Genomic DNA, 21289 nt, shown 5'->3' with positions numbered 1-21289 from the left:
ACCGTATGGCCATGCAACGGGAAGCCCTTACCGCCACCCACTGAGGTGGAGATAAGGGCTCCTGCGCTAATCGGGCGGTATGTGGCGATGCACGATTACTACTGGGTTATTGCCGTGCAAGCCATTTCTGGGGGTTTTCTTTTTCCCCCCCGGAAATGGTGCACTCGGGACAGGACTAAGTCCCAAAAGAGTAAGCGGTAAGCCTGCGTTGGGCTTACCGGCGCTCTGTAAAAGGGTCTCTAAATCTTAGGGGCCCTTTTACAAAGCAGCGGAAAGCCCACCGCGGACTTACTGTGCGCCAATCTGGAGCTACTGCCAGCTCAAAGTGGGCACCGGCAGTAGTTCCAGCGCCAGCATGCAGCATTTCTGGAGCTAGCAGAAATATTCAAAAAATATTTCTGCCGTCACTAACCTGGTGGTAATCGGGCAGCACCACATGCTACCAGGGAACTGCTGGGTTAGTACGGGAGCCCTTAACCGCCACCTTAATGGGTGGTGGTAAGTGTGCCCCCCTCACATGGCCACACGGTAAGTAAAATCTTACCGCAAAGCCATTTCTTTTTTTGGCCTTTTTACCCACTGCAGTAAAACGGCCCCCACCGCTAGCACAGGGCCCCCCTTTTACCACAGCTTGGTAAAAGCACCCCTTAATTTGGGGAAGGCTGGGATAGAGGAACTAAAAAAGCTGTAGGAAAAGAGATTCAGCTGCTCTCTTTATAACTTATGCAATCAAGCCTGAATAGCAGATGTATGGATAACATAAGATATGCGAATATTTTGATTGCTAATTTATTACAAGATTAAGCCTCCTGCTTGACCAATGGACATTACTTCAGCATGTGCACACTAGTCACTGGAATATTCAGACTCCGCTAAAAGGAAAAGAGAGGACAGTCATCAACTCAAAGTAATTGAAAAGCTAAGATGTCATTCTGTGCTGAGCTTAGATTCTCTCCCAGTCGGGAAGTACCATAAAACAAACACAGTCCACTTTTAAATAACCACAAGAAACAATATCATTAACTGGTTATACTGAAGTTCTGAATCTAGCCCAGTATATTCACAGAAAAAAAAATCTAGGTTGCATAAGGGCGTTTCAGATTTTCTGGGTAAGTACCATCATTCTCTTGGAAAAAAATGTGGTTTAATGCTCTGGTGCTGGTGAGGACTTCTAAAGCTTTCCTAGGACTAGGAAATGAATATTAGTCCATCAAAAGTGGGGAGGGGGAAACTGAAGCAGGCTAGAAGTTTGGCTATTCTCCTACCTTCATTTTAACTACAACTTTCATTTATCATGGTATATACTACAGTAAAAGAAAGACTGTCCTTTCAGCACCTGCAGGCCAGTCTTGACAGCCACTGAAAACTGAGTTATGGCACAGAAATATTCAATATGCTTCTTGCATCCAATTCCAAATGTTAGAGATAATGGGATGCTTAATTTATTTGCTGGTTAGGGGTGAATTCTTTCTGCCAAAAAAAGAAAAAAAGAAAGCTATGAACATGCTTGTTAATGTCAGGTCCTTGCAGTGAGGTACATACACCCACAGTGAAGCTAGACACATACAAAATATTGTATTACATATCTGTTTTCCAACAAAATATAATTATGTGGTTTATCCTCCACTATCATTTGTTTAAAGTGCATGTTGTCAAAAACCTGTTCTTGACAGACTGTTGGAGTGCAGAGTTGGCAGAAATCCTGCTTTCAGATGAACTGCTGATTTGAAAAAAAAAAAAAAAGATTCAGTCTAACATCCTCTCTGTTTTAAATTCCATCAATTTGCGCAAGTATCAAGATAGGTCTTTAGCCTTAATTTCTACCAATTTCAGAGAAAGATTTTTTTTTTATATTAAAATCTTAACCAAGCTGCTTTGGCTGGCAAAGTATAGCACTGCAACAAAACTGCCTTGAAAATACTGAGCCTAGAATGCTAGCTATGGCCCACTGTTTCCAGCAGCAGAGTTTTTCTTCTTTCATTTGCACAACTTTAGGGCTTACAAACAGTCAGCCTGGTTTTCAGGATATCTACAGCAAATATGTATGATGCAAACACATCTTGGGGTCCCCAGGACAGGTTTGGGAAACCCTTCATCCAACCCGTCTGCTTCTGCCTGGACTTTCAACCGTGGGGTTGACAAAGCATCATAGGAGGCTGTGGGGGCCTTGACCATATCTTAAGACAAAAATAATTTGCTCAGAGAATGTGTTCATACGGAGGCAAAGTAGAATGCACACAACAGACACATGAAATAAGATATTGGTCAGACTCAGTTTATGTAAGCTGATTTAATATTTAAACACTTTTCTATTTCCCCAGAGCCCAGGAAAAAAGTACTGCATTAAAGAGCTATTTTACAAACTTACATCTGCATAATTATTATAACAATAAAGTCTGACACCCAAATATGAGCAGTAAAAATACAGATTAATAAAGATTCTTTTTAAAGAATACTTCCAGAATTTTGCTTAGGTAATCTGTTATGAGTACATGATTGTATGACATACAAAACAAATAAAATAGTCTAGTGGGAACAAAAATCTATTAACAATAACAGTAAGAATACTGCACTATCCCTTGGCTTGATGCCCACTTGTCTATTTTGTAAATGCAACTCACTGTAATTGGGCAGACTGGCTTCTTTGATCCCTTGGTCACATCCTTCTTTGTTATTCTACATGTGTGGTTAGCTACCTCTATTTTTCACCAGCTCCCCAAATATTACCAAATGTGCTTACTTTTTTTTTTTTTAACTAATATTGTATAATCTGTATTGTGCAACAGTTATCAGGGTGGTAAAAAGTATGTTTTATTTCCTTAGTGCCCTTACCAGACCAGTCCAGAAAACTTGTGCGTTATGTCCATCAGCCAGCAGAAGTATGGAAAAAGATCCTAGAATTCTAGGCTCTACCTAGTAAAGGGCACCGTGCAATATCAGGTGTTCAGTATTTCTTTGTCTCCAGTAGATGGTGAAGGGCAATATATTTTTTCTCTCTCTAGATATCTATATACATTTAATTTGGAACCAAAGGGGCATCTCAGAGGGGTCTGCCTTAAACAATTTTCTTTCTGGGTAAAAAAAAATAAAATAGAAAATCATCAATTTATAATTATCACATAATATAGTGATTTTGATTACACTATCAAGCTTTTATGATTTTTTTCAATTAAAAACTTTTGATTTTTTAAATCATTTTAACATTAAAGCAGAAGAATATATATTTTAGTAGTCCAACCTTTCCTTTGGCTGGACTAAAATATTTTAATAAACTGGTTTGAAATACCAGAATCTTTAAAATTGGCTGTATCAAATATTTATTTTTTGAGCATTTGATGTACTCCAGTTTCATCTCGTGAATTTACATATGTTCGTGTTATTTTTACAGTTCTTACAATTGCATTTCTGTATTGTCCATCTGTATTTAGTGAGCTGAGGAAGCATTTTTTGTTCACTTATATTAACCTAATCAAAATGTACAGTGTCTTATTAATTGATGTTATATGTGATGTAACTCCTAGTATCCCACTACGTGCCCGATATTCAAAATGAGTCAAATGGCCAGGAGAGGCTCCTGGCCGTTTAAATCGCCTGTCCAGGGCTAACCAGGCATTTTCAGTGGCACTTAACTGGATAGTGTCATCGAAAATGCTCAGTTAGTGTTCAAGCCAAAATCACCTATTGTGGGGGCATTCTGGGGGTGGAGTCAGCACTTAACTGGCTACGATAACCACATAAATAGGACCATATAAAACTTTATGTGGTTCTTCATAGTCGATAAAAGTGCTGAATATCGCACTACGGGCCCCTTTTACCAAGCTACGGCAAAAGGGGGCCTGCACTGGTGTTGGCAAGTGTGGCTATTTCGCGGGGGGGGGGGGGGGGGGGGGGGGAGGAAGACCTTACCGCCGCCTATATATTTTTGTAGAGTTGGATATGACGGTACAGTGAGGGTGGGAACTACCACTGGGCTGCTGCAGTAGCCCAGCAGTACTTCCTTTTTAGTGAGCAGTAAGCCTGCATTGGACTTATTTAAAAGGGTCCCTTAATTTGCTGTGTTTTAGCTGACTCCCTATACTTGGGAATTTAATGCTGAGCCTGGACGTGGCCTGGCACTGAATTTCTGGGTTTAACACCAGCAGCACCAAAGTGCATTAGAAGTTTGAAAATCCAGCTCAGATCCTATCTTCTTAGGCTCAAGAGGTCCTATCAAAGCTTTTATGATTCACCAAGCTATTCAAAGTCCTATCACTTTTGAGTGGAATGCCCCTGAATTGGGTTTTAAAGTTGGAGGAGCCATGGCAAAACTGTATCCTTTACTATCTGAAGAGAAATTAAAGTGGATGCTTGAGTAACTCCAATTTTACACACACACAAAAGATTACTATTCCAGTCGAGAGGTTCCACTACAGGATCTGCAAGATTGAAATATGGAAACCCTTCTCAAACAAGTCACTGACTTATCAGCTTTGAGTCTTCAAGCAGCAATACACACTTTATGCTGTGAGAGTTGCCTCCTTTTGGTTCAGCAACACAAGGATTTTCTCTGCTGGATCTGTAGAATATTTCAGTATATTCTTTCAATTTACAAAGAAGCCTTACCTATATAGCTGATGCTCTTTATGACAGAGCTTTGGCTAGAGGTACGGTGATAGCTGTTGAAGGCTCCCCATGGATTCAGAATTGGTCTGTAGATCCATCTAAAACTAGACTTAGAAGGCTTCCCTTCAGGGGTAAGCTTCTCTTTGAGAAGATCTTGAAAAATTGGTGAAGGATTTGGGAGACTCTAAGCTACAAAGATTGCCAGAAGATAGATTTAAATCTCTCTCAAAACAAAGCTCTTCTACACATAGATTTAGATAAGAAAGAAGATTAGACCTGGGAAATCGGGATCCTACCACTGTTCTAGATTTCACAACTAAACTTCTACCTTTCAAGCAGACAGAAAAGGAACCTCTCACAACAGTGTCCCTCTACAGCGTCCAGAGCAGTTCAGAGGTTATCTTTTTTTCAGAGAAGTGGACCCAAATTACATCCTACCAGTAGCTCTTGGATGTTATTCAACATGGCTACAAACTGGATTTTTTTCATTTTCTCCCAGATGCATCTCTTCTTTCCCCTTGCCAGTCTCCTGTCAAAGTAGTGGCTGTGAAGGTGGTGCTTGGAAATCTTCTCAACTTAGGAGCAATAGTACCAGTTCCTTTAAGCGAGAGGGACACAGGACAATATTCAATAGAATTCACTGTGCCAAAGGAAGGAACCTTTCAACAGGCACTCTCGAACTGGGAGACTAGGAGTTATCTTTCAAGGTCTTTGATCAGACAGCCAACTAGTGCAGTGTTCCAGTAATAGATCTCATGGCACTAAAGATCAATACCGAAGTTCCTCAGTTTTTCAAGGTCAGGAGGAGTCGGATCTGAGGGCCTGAATGCCTTTCCATTCTATTCCATTTACAGTCTTATATATTGCTAGCTCCTCAAAATAAGGTTCTAAGCAGTTTACAAAAGAGATACCCCAACAACAGGGGGAACTACACAACAGATATAATTACTTCAACCTTGGGCCAGTAATAATGGAAGACCCAACTCTGTTCTCTCTTGCACCTCTTGACAGGTCTCATTTAAGATGCAAAGGTTATTCTAAAAATGTGATTTCCACATTATTTTAGGTTTGAAAACATTCAACTTCTGCTACCTATTCAAGAGTTTGGCAGTTGTTCAAATTCTGGTGAGCAGACCCTTTGCAGATTCCATTGTCCAGATACAGCCTTTCTTCAAGATGGCCTTTTCTAAAAGTCTGGCACTGGGATCCTTGAAAGTTCAGGTTGCAGCTTTGTTTTGTTTCAAAGTAGCCTCAAAAGTCTTCTTTAGCAGCTGATCTGCATCTAATTTATTTTCTCAAGGGGGTTGTTCACATTCATCTCCCCTTTCACAATGCTTGGCCGGAATGGAATTTGAATCTAGTTTTAAAGGCGCTGGCTTCACTCCTTTTAAACCTCAGTTAAAGATCTCACTCTTAAGATGGCATTTTTGTTAGCCACTTCCTGAGCAAGGTATGTCTCAGTTACAAGGTCTTTCATGCAGGAATCCTGGAGTTTCCATTAAGACTGTTCACTTTTTATTCCTCAAAGTGGTCTCTTTCATTTGAAGGAAGCTGGGTGGACCACGCAGGCCTCTATCTGCCACCATCTTCTATGATTCTTCCTTCCTTTCACAAAGAAGAGTACAGTGAAAAATTTAAAGTGCTACATTTTCTAGTATGTCGTGTCCTTTTTAGATATTTAGATGCGATTGGTGATTTTAGATGATTTGTTCTCTTTCGGGGCCAAAAATAAGGTGAAACACCTTCTATAGTAAGTCTATTACATCTCATTGGCTCAAGGAAATGATTTCATCTGCTTATATTCTAAAGGGTAAACAACCTCCCTTCAAGATTTTTAAGCACATTTGACTAGAGGGATAGCTGCTTCTTGGGCAGAGTCATGGGTAGTAGTTCCTATAGATATTTGTAAAGCAGCTATCCGGTTTTCTCTCCACACTTCTGCAAAGCATTATAAAGTTGATTTGGCAACATGAACAAAAACTTTGTTTAAGTCTGAGGAGTAGTACCAGTTTCCCACCCTTCTTGAGTGCTTTGCTATATCCTACAAGTTATGGACTGGTCTGGTAAGGCTGCCAGGGAAGGAGAAACTATTCTTACCTGTTAATTTTCTTTCCTTTAATCCTACCAGACCAGTCCAGAAGCCCGCTCAATTGTTTCATAAATGTCTTATTTTATTTATGCATTCTTGTATCCCACTGTTATCTAAAATCATGTTTTGGTTCAAAGTGGCTTACAATTTACATTTTAGTTGAGAATTACATTAGTGTTTAACCATTATAACATGGAGAGGACATCTTGTTTGAAGATACAGTTTCAGTGCTTTTCAACAGAATATAGTTTCTTTTTATGTTTTCAAATTACTGGTTATTATTTGAAGTTTATTATACCACATAAAGGAAAGCAAATCACCTATCTCCGTTGCTTTGTAATTAGAAATACTGAACACCTGAGGTTGCATGGTGCCTTTATAGGGTAGAGCCTAGAATTCTAGAATCTTTGTCTCCACACATCTGCTAGCAGATGGGCATAACCCACAATTCTGGACTGTCCTGGTAGGACTAAAGAAAAGAAAATTAACAGGTAAGAATAATTTCTCCTTTCAGGATACACAGTATATGCAAGTATGGAGTAGAAAAATAGTGGAACATAGAGGATTTATTGTGCATACTATTTACATTCTAAGGCATTGAACAGGAGTACAGATGGTGCAGTTTGAAAGAGAATGGTCCCTATAAACACAGATTTCCTATCTTAGAATGGAGGAGTCAAGCGGCAGTATCCCACAGCACAGTAATACACTAGCCCCCTAATTCTATAACATGATGCCTAAAGTTAGGCACCACATTGCATGATAAGATTATAGAATAGTGACACTTACGTGCAAAAGTGCTAGGGGTGTGCTTAGTGGTATTGTATAATCTTACAGTGCAACTCCCATAGAACGCAATTGCAAAGGGGGCGTTCATGTAGGCAGGGCATGGGTGGCTCCCAAATTAATGCACATAAGCTACAGAATACTGACATTTGTGTGCTAAAGTGTCACATTTAGTCACGTGCATTTACACCTGCTATACAAATGGCATAAGTGGGCACGCCTAAATGTTAGCATGCCAATGCCAACTTGTGCTAACATTTGATAACAGAATCTTGGTGTGCAGATTCTACTACAGAATTCATGCTCCGCTCGCTGCATTTTGGTACCTAATTTTTAGCACACTTTATAGTTTTGCACCCATGATCTTTAAACACTAAAATGTTTTTATATTTGGCACATAATTTGTCTGGCTTTCAAACACACTGGTCAGAAGATTGTCTACCTGATGCAAATAAGATTTTTGGAAACCTGATCAAAATGAAACATGCCCCAGTCATGTTGATAAGTTCTGGTAGTGGCCTGGAACTTGCATGGGACCAGTTCTTGGTAGGAGGTTTACCTATTACAGCTTGTTCATAGAATCAGTGCAAAACTGAGTCAGGCAAGCAGGCACTAGAACATACTGGCCAAAACGCAGTAGTGTCTGTCTCAGAAGGAACTCATACTTCAGCAGTGATCCGACAGTCCTCTTGCTACAGTCTTTTTGCATTTCTTCATCTCACTTAGGCATATGCAGACTAGATATTAGCCAACATTAATAGTAGAATACTCTATACTTTCCCAGTTTCCTTATAAGGAAAGTGAGAGGGAATATGCAATGTTCTAATCACATCACATGATGTGATTCCTATTCAAACACAGAGACCTGGCCCATCCATGCAAGTACCAGAGGAATATGATATTCCTGCTGCCTACATGCAGCAGCCATAGAATGTCTAATGCCTTGTGGGAAAGGCAGGGTCCTTCAGTGTTACTGTGTGCTGATCTGTGTCTTCCTCCCTGAGCCACATGCAGATCTGTCCCCCATCAGGAGAATCCACTGCATGCTTATGGCTAAATCATTCACTATCAGAAAGAGAAAAAAAAATAAAATGTGTTTTTGATACATATACTCAAATAAATACATCAGATTAAAAAAAAAAAGTCTAAATACATTTTTATATCCAACACCCAAAGCACTGTACATTTGGTTTCCTTTTTTAGTGAAAAGAAAAAAGGTTAAGTTGGGAAAGGCTGGCTAGAGGAGAGCAGAATCTCTCTGAGAACCTAGAACAGATGATCTGCTCCACAGCACTACTTCCAACCTAGTCTTGCTCATGCCAGGCCTTACAGTACATCTGCAACCCACTTAACCGCTTCACCCAACAGTAGTGCATGGATGGTCAGAGAAGATCCTCCTTCTAAAGCTTCTGCAGGAGCATGGCTGTGGCAGTGCAAGACAGACACTTGTGTCCAAAAATCATCAAGCTCCTACAATGTCACTCTTAACTTTTATCTGTAAGGAGTAAAAAAACAAAAACAAAAAACACCAAAACAGATATTAACACAAGATCATGAACTCAGAGGGAAAATTCTAACCAAACATATACGAAATATTGTATGCAAAACACTGAGATCATGATAAAAAATGTCTAGGGAGACAGCTGATCATAATTAAAAAGAACTTTCAAATGTCTGTGTGTGTGTATATATATATATATATATATATAAATATATATATATACAGTGGGGGAAATAAGTATTTGATCCCTTGCTGATTTTGTAAGTTTGCCCACTGACAAAGACATGAGCAGCCCATAATTGAAGGGTAGGTTATTGGCAACAGTGAGAGATAGCACATCACAAATTAAATCCGGAAAATCACATTGTGGAAAGTATATGAATTTATTTGCATTCTGCAGAGGGAAATAAGTATTTAATCCCTCTGGCAAACAAGACCTAATACTTGGTGGCAAAACCCTTGTTGGCAAGCACAGCGGTCAGACGTCTTCTGTAGTTGATGATGAGGTTTGCACACATGTCAGGAGGAATTTTGGTCCACTCCTCTTTGCAGATCATCTCTAAATCATTAAGAGTTCTGGGCTGTCGCTTGGCAACTCGCAGCTTCAGCTCCCTCCATAAGTTTTCAATGGGATTAAGGTCTGGTGACTGGCTAGGCCACTCCATGACCCTAATGTGCTTCTTCCTGAGCCACTCCTTTGTTGCCTTGGCTGTATGTTTTGGGTCATTGTCGTGCTGGAAGACCCAGCCACGACCCATTTTTAAGGCCCTGGCGGAGGGAAGGAGGTTGTCACTCAGAATTGTACGGTACATGGCCCCATCCATTCTCCCATTGATGCGGTGAAGTAGTCCTGTGCCCTTAGCAGAGAAACACCCCCAAAACATAACATTTCCACCTCCATGCTTGACAGTGGGGACGGTGTTCTTTGGGTCATAGGCAGCATTTCTCTTCCTCCAAACACGGCGAGTTGAGTTCATGCCAAAGAGCTCAATTTTTGTCTCATCTGACCACAGCACCTTCTCCCAATCACTCTCGGCATCATCCAGGTGTTCACTGGCAAACTTCAGACGGGCCGTCACATGTGCCTTCCGGAGCAGGGGGACCTTGCGGGCACTGCAGGATTGCAATCCGTTATGTCGTAATGTGTTACCAATGGTTTTCGTGGTGACAGTGGTCCCAGCTGCCTTGAGATCATTGACAAGTTCCCCCCTTGTAGTTGTAGGCTGATTTCTAACCTTCCTCATGATCAAGGATACCCCACGAGGTGAGATTTTGCGTGGAGCCCCAGATCTTTGTCGATTGACAGTCATTTTGTACTTCTTCCATTTTCTTACTATGGCACCAACAGTTGTCTCCTTCTCGCCCAGCGTCTTACTGATGGTTTTGTAGCCCATTCCAGCCTTGTGCAGGTGTATGATCTTGTCCCTGACATCCTTAGACAGCTCCTTGCTCTTGGCCATTTTGTAGAGGTTAGAGTCTGACTGATTCACTGAGTCTGTGGACAGGTGTCTTTCATACAGGTGACCATTGCCGACAGCTGTCTGTCATGCAGGTAACGAGTTGATTTGGAGCATCTACCTGGTCTGTAGGGGCCAGATCTCTTACTGGTTGGTGGGGGATCAAATACTTATTTCCCTCTGCAGAATGCAAATAAATTCATATACTTTCCACAATGTGATTTTCCGGATTTAATTTGTGATGTGCTATCTCTCACTGTTACCAATAACCTACCCTTCAATTATGGGCTGCTCATGTCTTTGTCAGTGAGCAAACTTACAAAATCAGCAAGGGATCAAATACTTATTTCCCCCACTGTATTACACTACATGATTCCCACCCAGTGTGCCACAGAAAATAAAAGTCACTACTTCTTAATGCTTTGGTACAGACCAGCAGCATGTGAAGTACAGATAACCAGGCCCAAAATTGTCCTTTTTTTTGGCTATATGGAATCCTCTCCCATATCCACACTGCCTGCCCCATGGAAGCTGGTGTGCCTCACTTTGAAACTGTTTTTGAAGTGTAAGTGTGCTTTAGAGTTAAAAAATAAACTGGGAAACACTGCTGTATAAGCTACAGAGGGCATTCTCTTTAATACAATGCATTAAAAATTAGTTTTGTTCCTGTTGTTAACAAAATAATCCATTTGAAAACACAAACCTAAACAGGAGACCATGACAGGGACAAGAACACGGCAGTTAAATGCACTTAGGCAACATTCAAACATTACTATAAAAGCAAGAAGATATAAGAAAATGCTTTGGAACTTCCCTTGTTCTCTTTCCATAAACAAGCAGGTTCTATCTAAGGAATGAGAAGATTTATGAAGTAAAGAGCCATCACCTGCTGTAATTAACAGCAAGGAGAAGGTGAGAGGACAAAGAGGAAAATGCTGTTGTACACTTATTTATTTTCAAAATCTTATATTCTACAGTATCTCCAAATCTACAGCAATACAAAAAATTATATATATATATATAATATAATAATTCACACCTCCAACATTCTGAAGCTGACTCTGTGGCAGCTTGGAATTGAAGCCGTGAAGCCCTGAAGTGTTCGTAGGCTTCGTAATCGCTTCGCCCATGGTAACGCGACGTCAGAAGAATCCCTCCCTCCGATTTCCAGACCCCCCCCCTCTGAGTTCCTGACCCCTGGACCCCCCTGCTGTGACCCTCTCGAGCCCCCTTCCCGTGCCAACTCTCCCCCGTGACCGTCGCGTACCTGTGCTGGCGGGGGACCCCAACCCCCACCAGCCGAAGTCCTCTTCTCGGCCTTGCGGCCGAGAAGAGGACTTTGCCTGGCAGGGGTTGGGGGTCTCCCGCCGGCACAGGTACATGAAGGCAGCGGGTTGGCGGTGGGTAGGGGGGGCTTGAGAGGGTTGCGGCAGGGGGGTCTGGAAATCGGAAGGAGGGAGGCAGGGAGGTGGGGTCTGGAACTCGGGGACGGCGGGAGGTGGGGTCTGGAACTTGATGGAGGAGAGGGGTTTGGAACTCAGGGGAGGGGATGAGAGGGAAGGAGGGAGGGAATGCACCACCTGTACAAAAACTAGAAAAAAACAAAACGGGGGGGACAAACCTGGAACTCGGAGGGAGGGGGGGTGACGACGACCCTGGAACACGGAGGAAGGGGTGACACTGGAACTGGGAGGGGCCCCTGGCACACACTCTCACTCTTACACACACTCGCACCCAGTCTCAGTCTCTCTCTGTCACACACACACACTAGCACATTCACTCTCTGTCACACACACACAGTAGCACATACACACTCCGAGGAAAAGTGTGTGTGTGTGTGTGTCTGTGTGTCTGTGTGTGTGTGTGTGTGTGTGTGTATATATATATATATATATATATATATATATATATATATATATATATATATAAGGAGCAGCCCACTGTCTCAAAGCAGGTGTTAATACATTCCATAAAGCTGAACTTTCACTACAAGTGATGCTTCAGACTGAAATTGATATATTGCCCAGGATTGTAAAAAGAAAAATGGTGGAGCAGCAAGTGTGGATGGCACTTGCTGCCCTTTGTTTTTGGTTAAAAGTTCATCTTTACTAATCTACTGCCTGCCTCAGAGCCTCATCTTTTCTAGTTCTGATTACTTTATAACTTCAAAGAACTTACTGAGGAAAGGAAATGCAAAGTTTGTAACAAATCCTGATCAGTCTGATTTTCAGTGTTTTACAGCCAGTACCTTAGGGAGATGGATTCTGTAATGGAATCTCAGGTATCTTCCATTTTGAAATATTAAGAACTAACTTTGATCAGTTTACTTGGTCTAGATTCAATGTCTGCATACTTTAGCAATTAGTGGCTCAGACTCTAACGTACCTGAAGCTTCATCTAGAAGTGCAGATCCAGCCATCCTCTGGCAAAGCACATGGTAACTGTCCTCTATACCCTGCAACATAAAAGCCACCAAATTCTATCACTCAGCAAAAATATATATATTTTTTATCATACCTAAAGGCATGATTCACTTGTAGGCCTAAAGTAGTGTGGCTGCCATGTTACTCCACTTTTTAGTTTGTTCTGTTTTCTTTTTTTTTTAGTGTATTAAAAAATTGTCTTTTTTTATTTTTAAACCACAGGAGCTATTGCTGGTTGCCTTTTTTTTTTTTTTAGTGGAATCCAATGGCGTTCCTAGGGGGGCTGACACCCGGGGCGGATCGCCGATGCGCCCCGCCCTCTGGGTGCAGCGACCCCCCCGCCCCCCGGTGAAAGGACACCCACCCCACCCAGGCGAAAGAACCCCCCCCGGGTGCACGCCGCTGGGGGGGTGCCGCGCGCCGGTCAGCTTCCTTCGTTTCCATGCTCCCTCTGCCCCGGAACAGGTTACTTCCTGTTCCGGGGCAGAGGGAGCATGGAAACGAAGGAAGCTGACCGGCGCGCGGCACCCTCCCCCCCCTCTAGCGGCGTGCACCCAGGGCGGACCGCCCCCACCACCCCCCCCTTGGTACGCCACTGGTGGAATCAAAATATGTACGCTTCTGTCAGTAAAGAGCCATCAGCACAGAAAAGGTTGAAAAACTGAGTGGATGATCCAAAACAGACTAGGGAAGGGGAGTGAGAGAGTATTAGGGAAAGTGGGGGTTTTCCAACGTGTATACATAAACACCTATTTTTATTTTTTTGCACTGGGGGTGTTTATTGGTTAAAATCTAAAATCAAAAGCCGTATCTATTCATCTTTATTTCTGTATACTTGCAGGACATAATCCATTCTCCTAAAAATATAAAATAAAACTAATGTTATGTCATTATGTGTAATAGAACAGATTATGGCGAAATTTATTACATGCTTATAAACAAGGAAGATCATGAATTAAAAGCCAAATTTACATATATTATCCACAAATTATACAATATGTATGACTTATACGGCATTCATAACATATAATACATTCAATCAATCACATATCATTTAATCATAAAATTAAGATTGAAAATAATGAACCCTAACACCACAGATGGCACATAAAGACCAAATTGGTCCATGTCATCTGTCCAATGCAAATTCTTTCATTTTGGGTATATGATCTTATAAATTAACATATATAATCCTACACTGATTACACGATGCCCCCCTCTCAAATCCTGTCTTTTAATTAAATCCCTCAACTGTTACCCATCATTGTTTGCCATAACCAGCCCAAGTATGTCTAATCAAGATCGTTTTACATGCATCTATGCATGGAAATAGCAGCTTTCTGAAACTGCCATGTATATACATGTGAAAATGCACTCCGGCATGCTAAGATTCAGGGGAGAGAAAAAAATGAGTGTAGTTCCCACTTTTACAATGGGATTCCGTTCATATAACGCTATACAAATGCTAATAATAATAATAACAACATGTTTACACTGGCTTTTGCACCTGCTCTGAGACACACACTAATGCCAACTATCAGAGTGTTTGGTCCTGGTGTATCCTCTGAGGTGTCCAACAACACTTCAACTAAAAAATTATCAACTGTCATTTCATATACTAGTTTTCTAGACCTCAGTGGCAACTTTTTTTCACACAGACCACTCAATCTGCAGTTTGCCTGCCTCCTCATTGGTCACTATTTATCAGCATTATAACCCTTTCATTATCAATATCAAATCCTCTTTTTTAAGCAGAATTTTATTTTATAAATTTCATATATAAGCTCAATGCTACTGATCTTAATTTTAAAAATGGACCCACTGCCAATACTGGCCATGTTTCGACTTTGGCTGTGTCAGGGTACAGTCCTCAACTTCTAATTCGGGCTGTTCAGCATTGTAAGCTGGACTGGTGTACTTGATTCAACAACACTTCAAAGCATTGACCAGAGTTGTGTTTGGTGGCTCCTTAATTGGCTCCTCGTGTATATACAGGTCTGTAAAGTGGACCACACAGGCGTGTAAGCGCATATGTTTGTACAAGACAGTGCTTAACCCGAGGAATGGTGTTCTTTTTTGGCATATACAAGTTTGCAAGATGTATGCTCCCAGCTATACATGCGGGCAAATACACGTACACTCTTGCATATCTTTATACCTATTTTACAAAATCCTCTGTGTTCAGCAGAGTCTTTTGTAAAGTACCGAGGAAATGCAAACATCCTGCCTAAATTCTCATTTCCCATGTAGAACCCCTAAGCTTAAAATCTGTTCAAAATAATAGCTTCCATCACCTCCACTGGTAAGTTATTTCAGTCATTTTCATCAGTGACAAACATTTGACCAAAGGTTCAAGTCATTCAGCATCTGGTCTTCGACAGGGGAAAAGTAAGCAGTTAGAGGAAGTGTACAGAAAAGGGGTCTATCTCCCGTCATTCACTTTCCAGTTTCCTATGGTCATGGTTTAAGGATGTGGTCAACATGGGAACTCTGTTATGTTAAACAGCATATAGTTGGCGTTTCTAGTTTTACAAGTTGAGAAGTTGTAAATGTTGATCTTGATTTTACAGCAAATTAGATGTTCTTTGAACGTAGAATAAACATCTGCATTTTTAGTGAACAGATAGTATTGATAGAATTCCTTTGCCAGTTGAATAAGATGCACAAATTTCCATAAAACAAATAGCTACTGCCATAACAAAGCAATACTTACATTCCTCTCACTCAGCACTCTCCTTCTCCCTCCTCAGCCCTCCTCCCCAAATACAACTACAGCTCCATCGCTGTCTGGCCACCAGCTTGTGCCTACTTCTCAAATTCCCTACTCTTGTCCATTCTGTCCTCCTAGCAGCAGCTTTAATGCTTGCCCCTTGGAATGGGGGGAGGAGGAGAATTGGAGGTCCAACTGCTACTAAGGCATAATCAGTAGAAAAAGCACAAAAGAAATACAGAGTGGAGGAGGATTCAAGACAGGAAAGAGAAAGGATGAGAAAGTACTACGTGTAGACACCTAGTTTATTTTATTTTTTGGCATCCAGGGTGGGTTTGGTATTTAACAGTTAAAACAAAAAACAATAGCCCTACATATAATAAATAATGCTTATTATTGTCAATAAATGTATTTAATCCCTATTTTAAACCCAGTTATATAGTGATTGTCTGTAGATGAGGACATCTGGACTAGTTCAAACTGCCCAATCACCCCTAATCAATGCAATACCTTCTGTCCCAGTTTTTGTCACTGGCCCCTCAGGATGAATTCTGTCACTATCTTAATTGCCTTCTCAAAACTGCCCCCTCCATCTTCATATCATTTGCATCCGTAACTTTCTATGGCTTTGAGTTCCACAACTATTTCCCTGTTTCTTTTAAATTTGCTGTGAGAAGCATAAACTGGCTAGTTACATGGCAATAAGAAAGTGAACCAATACTGAATGACCGAGATAAAATAAAATAAAATCTATTTGAAGAGATCAAAAAGAATCTTGAAAGGCTGGGGAAGCTTATTCAGCAAGCAAACATGGCATGAGATGGAGGGCATGGGGTCCAGGCCATGAATACATCTGAAGGCAAGGACAAGGACTTTGAGGTGAGCTAATTTTCAGATTCCCCATGGAGGCTCAGGCCCAAAAGGCTTGCAAGATCATTTTCAAAGGGTGCCTACAAGGTCTGTGGGTACAAAAGCACTTATGGACTTTGTAAGCCCAGGTCATGCTCTCAGAAAACAAAATAGGTATGGAAATGTGACAAACAGATCTTGAAGTGTACTGTCACTCCCCTGGGCATGCACAGGGGTTTGGTAGTTTTCAGAAGCCTAGCTTATGAAGGTAAGCGCATGCTTCCCTATGTAATATGTTTTTACCATACCATCAAAGTCTTAGATTCCACATATTTCGCGGGATTCTATGTGGATTACCCCTCCATTGCCCCATGTAAGCCGCATTGAGCCTGCCATGAGTGGGAAAGCGCGGGGTACAAATGTAACAAAAATAAAATAAAAATAAATTAGCCTCAACAATAGAGGGAATTACAAAATAAAATTGAACATCATTAATAAACACACAAGATTTCAGTAACATTATATAAGGCAGCTCCCTAAGTTGCCTTGGAAAACTGTTCCACAGCCTAGCCCCATAGAAAGTAAAAGACAGCTCAACCTGCTTTAGCACATAAGCACCGTCACGCTGGTAAAAGACCTAAGGTCCATCAAGCCCAGCACTCCGTCTCCGACAGCGGCCAATCCAGGCCCCAAGAACCTGGCAAAAACCCAAAATTTAATAACGATCCAGACCCCCCTTTTTATACGTAATTCCTTTCAGAGAGGGAAAGTTAAGCTTCATCTTGTGAACTGTCAGAGTTCTAGTAAGTCCTTCTGCAGTAGACCCATAAAAAGACTTAAAAATCAAACAGCCCAGTTTAAAAATTACATGTGATTTGACAGGTAGGCAATGAGGGTGAAGCTCTATCAAATCTACCTAGGCCAAAAACAAGTCTAGCAGTCGTGTTCTGTAAAAGCTGCATCTTTTTCTGAAGTTCAGACGACACAATATAATATAGTGAGTTGCAATAATCAAGCTGCGGAAGTAGTATAGATTGGGTAACACTTTAAAAACTTTCTTCTTTGAAAGACGATCTTATAGCTCTAAGTTGCAGTAGATTAAAAAAAAAAAAAAAAAGCTTTTTAGTAATTAATTTGTAGCTCAAAGGACAGACCAGAGTCCAGTATTACACTCAATACTTTACATTCATTTTCAATCTGTAATACTTCACCTGTGTCTAATACTAATTCATGGGATGGCAGAGAATAAACATTACCTAACCCTAAAACTTTTGCCGTAAAAGGCTAGATTCTATATATGACATCTAAAAATATCGGAACTGAGGAACTGAGTTCGATTCCCACATCAGGTACAGCTCCTTATGACTCTGGGCAAGGCACTTAACCCTCCATTGCCCCAGGTACAAATAAGTACCTGTATATGTAAGCCGCATTGAGCCTGCCATGAGTGGGAAAGCGTGGGGTACAAATGTAACTAAAATAAAATAAAAAAATAAAAATAAAATAAAAAAATAAAGTATGCTTTAATTTAGGCGTACTTTATGGAATAAGCCTAAATTTCCACGCGGTTTACAGAATACACTGAGCTCTCGTCGATGCAACTAAATTTAGTCATGGCCATTTATGCCACGTTTTACTTGGTGTAAATGCCATAGATTTTAGAAATGACCATGACCCACCCATTCCACGTCCATGTCCCCTTTTCAACTATGCGACTTAGAATTTACACGTATCATGTTATAGAATACGCTTAGTCAGTTGTGTGTGTAAATTCTAATTGCCAATTAGTGTCAATAATTGCTTGTTAATTGGCAATTATCAGTGCCAATTGGTTTCTGCACGCAAAAGTCATACTATATACACTCCGGGGGAAATTGTGCAAAGTATCTTCAAAAATACTCAATTGTGGACATAACAAAAAAATAGCAGCAGCATGTGAAAGGCAAATCATCCCTAACCCTGATAATAATTTGCCTAAGGGGCTTTGTGAATTACTCTCTGAATTGGAGACAGTATTAGGCAATGAAGGGAGGCAGGAAAGGGAGAACATGCAGCAGAGTGTTCTAGTCCCTGGAGAGTGTAGACATGAAGAACAAAAACTAGCAAGAAGGTTACTGCAGTAACGAGGCGTAATATAAAAGCAAGTATGGAAGAAGAGAGGCAAAGTTTTGGAGGAATTCACAATAAGACAGCAAGAACACATCCAACAGGTAGTACCAGAAAAGAGAGGATGGGACAGAATATTGAAACTGAAGTATGTGAAGGAAATATCTGACCCCCCCCCCCCCCAAAAAAAAAAAAAAAAAAATTAAAACAGGAAGAAGATTAAGTATAAATATAAAAAGTGCAGGTCCAAGAAAGAGCCCTAAGGAACACTAATAGAAAGGAGTCTCATATATTGGTAAGGACTCAAAATGGCATGATTATAATATCCAAACGGAATGGCTCAATGATAAATGTGTTCTTTTACATAATTAGTCTAAGAAATGTTTATCTTCCAAGATCACCTTTATCAAATACAACACAGAGAATACCAATAATCCTCTTCTCGCCAAAGACTACATGCCATCACCTTAGCTAACACTGACACAGGGTAATAGGCCATGTCCATTAAGAACCTGCCCATCAGAGTCTTGAGAGTCTTTGACCCATTTCCTTGTCATCAAGTTTTCCTTTCCAGCTCTATAGCCCACTTGAGGACCAGTCTGGACATATGCAATAGAAGTCATTTAAGCTCATATCGCTGGGAAAATGTGACTAAAGTCACCAGAAACAAAAATGAGGTTTTAATGAATTCTGTTAGAGAAAACATAGTACATAAGTACATAAGCACTGCCATACTGGGAAAGACCAAGGGTCCATCAAGCCCAGTATCCTGTCTCCGACAGCGGCCAATCCAGGCTTCAAAAACCCGGCAACCCCCCCCCCCCCCCAAAAAAAAAAAAAAATTTAATATTGTTCAATGGACTTTTCCCTCAGGAATCTGTCCAAACCCCCTTTAAATTCCGTAAGGCCAGCTGCTGTCACTACATTCTCCTCATTCTTTTATGTGAAAAAAAAAAAAGAAGTTCAAACATATTTTAATTAATTAATTAATTACTTTAGATTTTGCTCACACCTTTTTCAGTAGTAGCTCAAGGTGAGTTACATTCAGGTACACTAGATATCCCTCTGTCCCTTCTTCAGGCTGCTTATGGACCTAAGACAAGGAAAAACTGGCCAGTCTCAACATTTAGGATCAACTACTTTAGTCACCTTTTCCCAGATGAGTCACATATATTCTTTTTAGCACTGTTTCCATGATGTCCTCCAAGACTGCTGATCCCTCTATGGGAACAGGAATGTATTTTGGCAGCTGATACACATGGCTGGCATGAATGTGTAAACCATGCAGTTGCACAGGACGGAAAATTCTGGGCTAGCAGCTGGAGCCATAGGACTGGCAGAGATTCCTGGGCTCTGCCAGCCAAAGGACAGTGCAAGAAGGAGATACCCTTTGAAAATAATTTTGCAGTCCCACAGTTATGACGCACCCATGGGACAGTAAGCTCTGCAAAAAAACTGAAAATACACTCTTAACCTTGTGATCCATGCTGACACTATGTGTGGCCATCTTGCTCACTAATGTGAAGACCTTCATATCCAATATTGTCAACTAAAAAATATGCAAGCTTTCATTAGAATATCGTTTTCTATATCTATCAGCCCTGTGCAACTCTCATATCCTTCCTTCAATGTCTCCTTCAGTATCCTCCAATATAACAGAGTGGAGCATCTCAGCGGCATACCAAGGGCGGGCCGTGGGGGCGGTCCACCCTGGGTGCACGCTGCTGGAGGGGTGCAGAGAGCAGCCACGTGCCTGTCTGCTCCGCTGGTTCCCTGCTCCCTCTGCCCCGGAACAGGTTACTTCCTGTTCCGGGGCAGAGGGAGCAGGGAGCTAGCGGAGCCGAGAGCCACATGGCTGCTCCCAGAAGCTAAGAATGCACCCGGGGAGGGGGGGGGGGTTGATGCACCCGGGGAGGGGGGGGTGCGCATCGGCGATCCGCCCCGGGTGGCAACCGACCTAGGATCGTCACTGGAGCATCCTCTAATGTAAAAGTTTGAAGGAAGAGTATAAAGCAGTGGACTAAGAACCAGGGAAGCTCAGTTCAAATACCACTGTGGCCCCGAATGACCTTGGGCAAGTCATTTAACCCTCCACTGCCTGAGGTACAAACTTAAATTGTGAGCCTCCAGGGTCAGGGAAATAACTACTGTATTTGAATGTAACTCATCTTGAGCTGCACCTGAAAAAGGTACGCGATAAACCCTAAATAAGTAAATAATATAATTCAAAATTCCTGACAGTTCTCATAGCCACAGAATTATGGCAGTGCCAATACAGTGCAGATGTGGGCCTCATTTTGAGGGAGCCCAACTAGCGATAAGAAATTAAGAACATAAGAATAGCCACACTGGGTGAGTCCAATGGTCCATCTAGCCCAGTATCCTGCTTCTAACAGTGGCCAATCCAGGTCACAAGTACCTCACAGAATCCCAAAGAGTAGCAACATTTGATGCTACCAATCCCAGGGCAAGCAGTGGCTTCGCCCATGTATATCTCAATAACAGACTATGGACCTTTCCTCCAGGAACTTGTTCAAACCTTTTTTAGGTTTCAACATTTTTACTGATGACTAAACAAAGTTAGAGACATTCAGCAACTGGCACAAACAGAAATGCCAACATGAAAACATCCACAATCGAGTTAACTGGTCAAGTCCGTCATCAAACGTTTTAACAATTTTCTCCCCTCCCCCCTATCCCCCCCTCTGCCCCCCCCCCCCCCCCCCCAATATGTTTACTTTCCAACGTTTGTACTAATGACAGCAT

At 41.4% G+C, this 21289-nt stretch overlaps 1 protein-coding gene across 2 annotated transcripts in view; it reads right to left on the bottom strand.

Moving 5' to 3' along the window:
* Positions 1 to 4502: 4502 nt before the first annotated feature.
* The window catches only part of ARHGEF12 (Rho guanine nucleotide exchange factor 12), a 159080-nt gene continuing 142293 nt past the window's right edge, over positions 4503 to 21289 (bottom strand). For both annotated transcript variants that reach the window (XM_030220358.1, XM_030220359.1), the window contains 2 exons: positions 12821 to 12890; positions 4503 to 8972 (listed from right to left, as the gene is read on the bottom strand). In XM_030220358.1, the coding sequence (XP_030076218.1) occupies positions 8962 to 8972; positions 12821 to 12890 (81 nt within the window). In that variant the 3' untranslated portion in view covers positions 4503 to 8961. The remainder of the gene's footprint in view (positions 8973 to 12820; positions 12891 to 21289) is intronic.

Source organism: Microcaecilia unicolor, chromosome 12, assembly GCF_901765095.1.
Source record: "Microcaecilia unicolor chromosome 12, aMicUni1.1, whole genome shotgun sequence".
NCBI lineage: Eukaryota > Metazoa > Chordata > Amphibia > Gymnophiona > Siphonopidae > Microcaecilia > Microcaecilia unicolor.
This window is presented reverse-complemented; position numbering and strand designations above follow the sequence as displayed.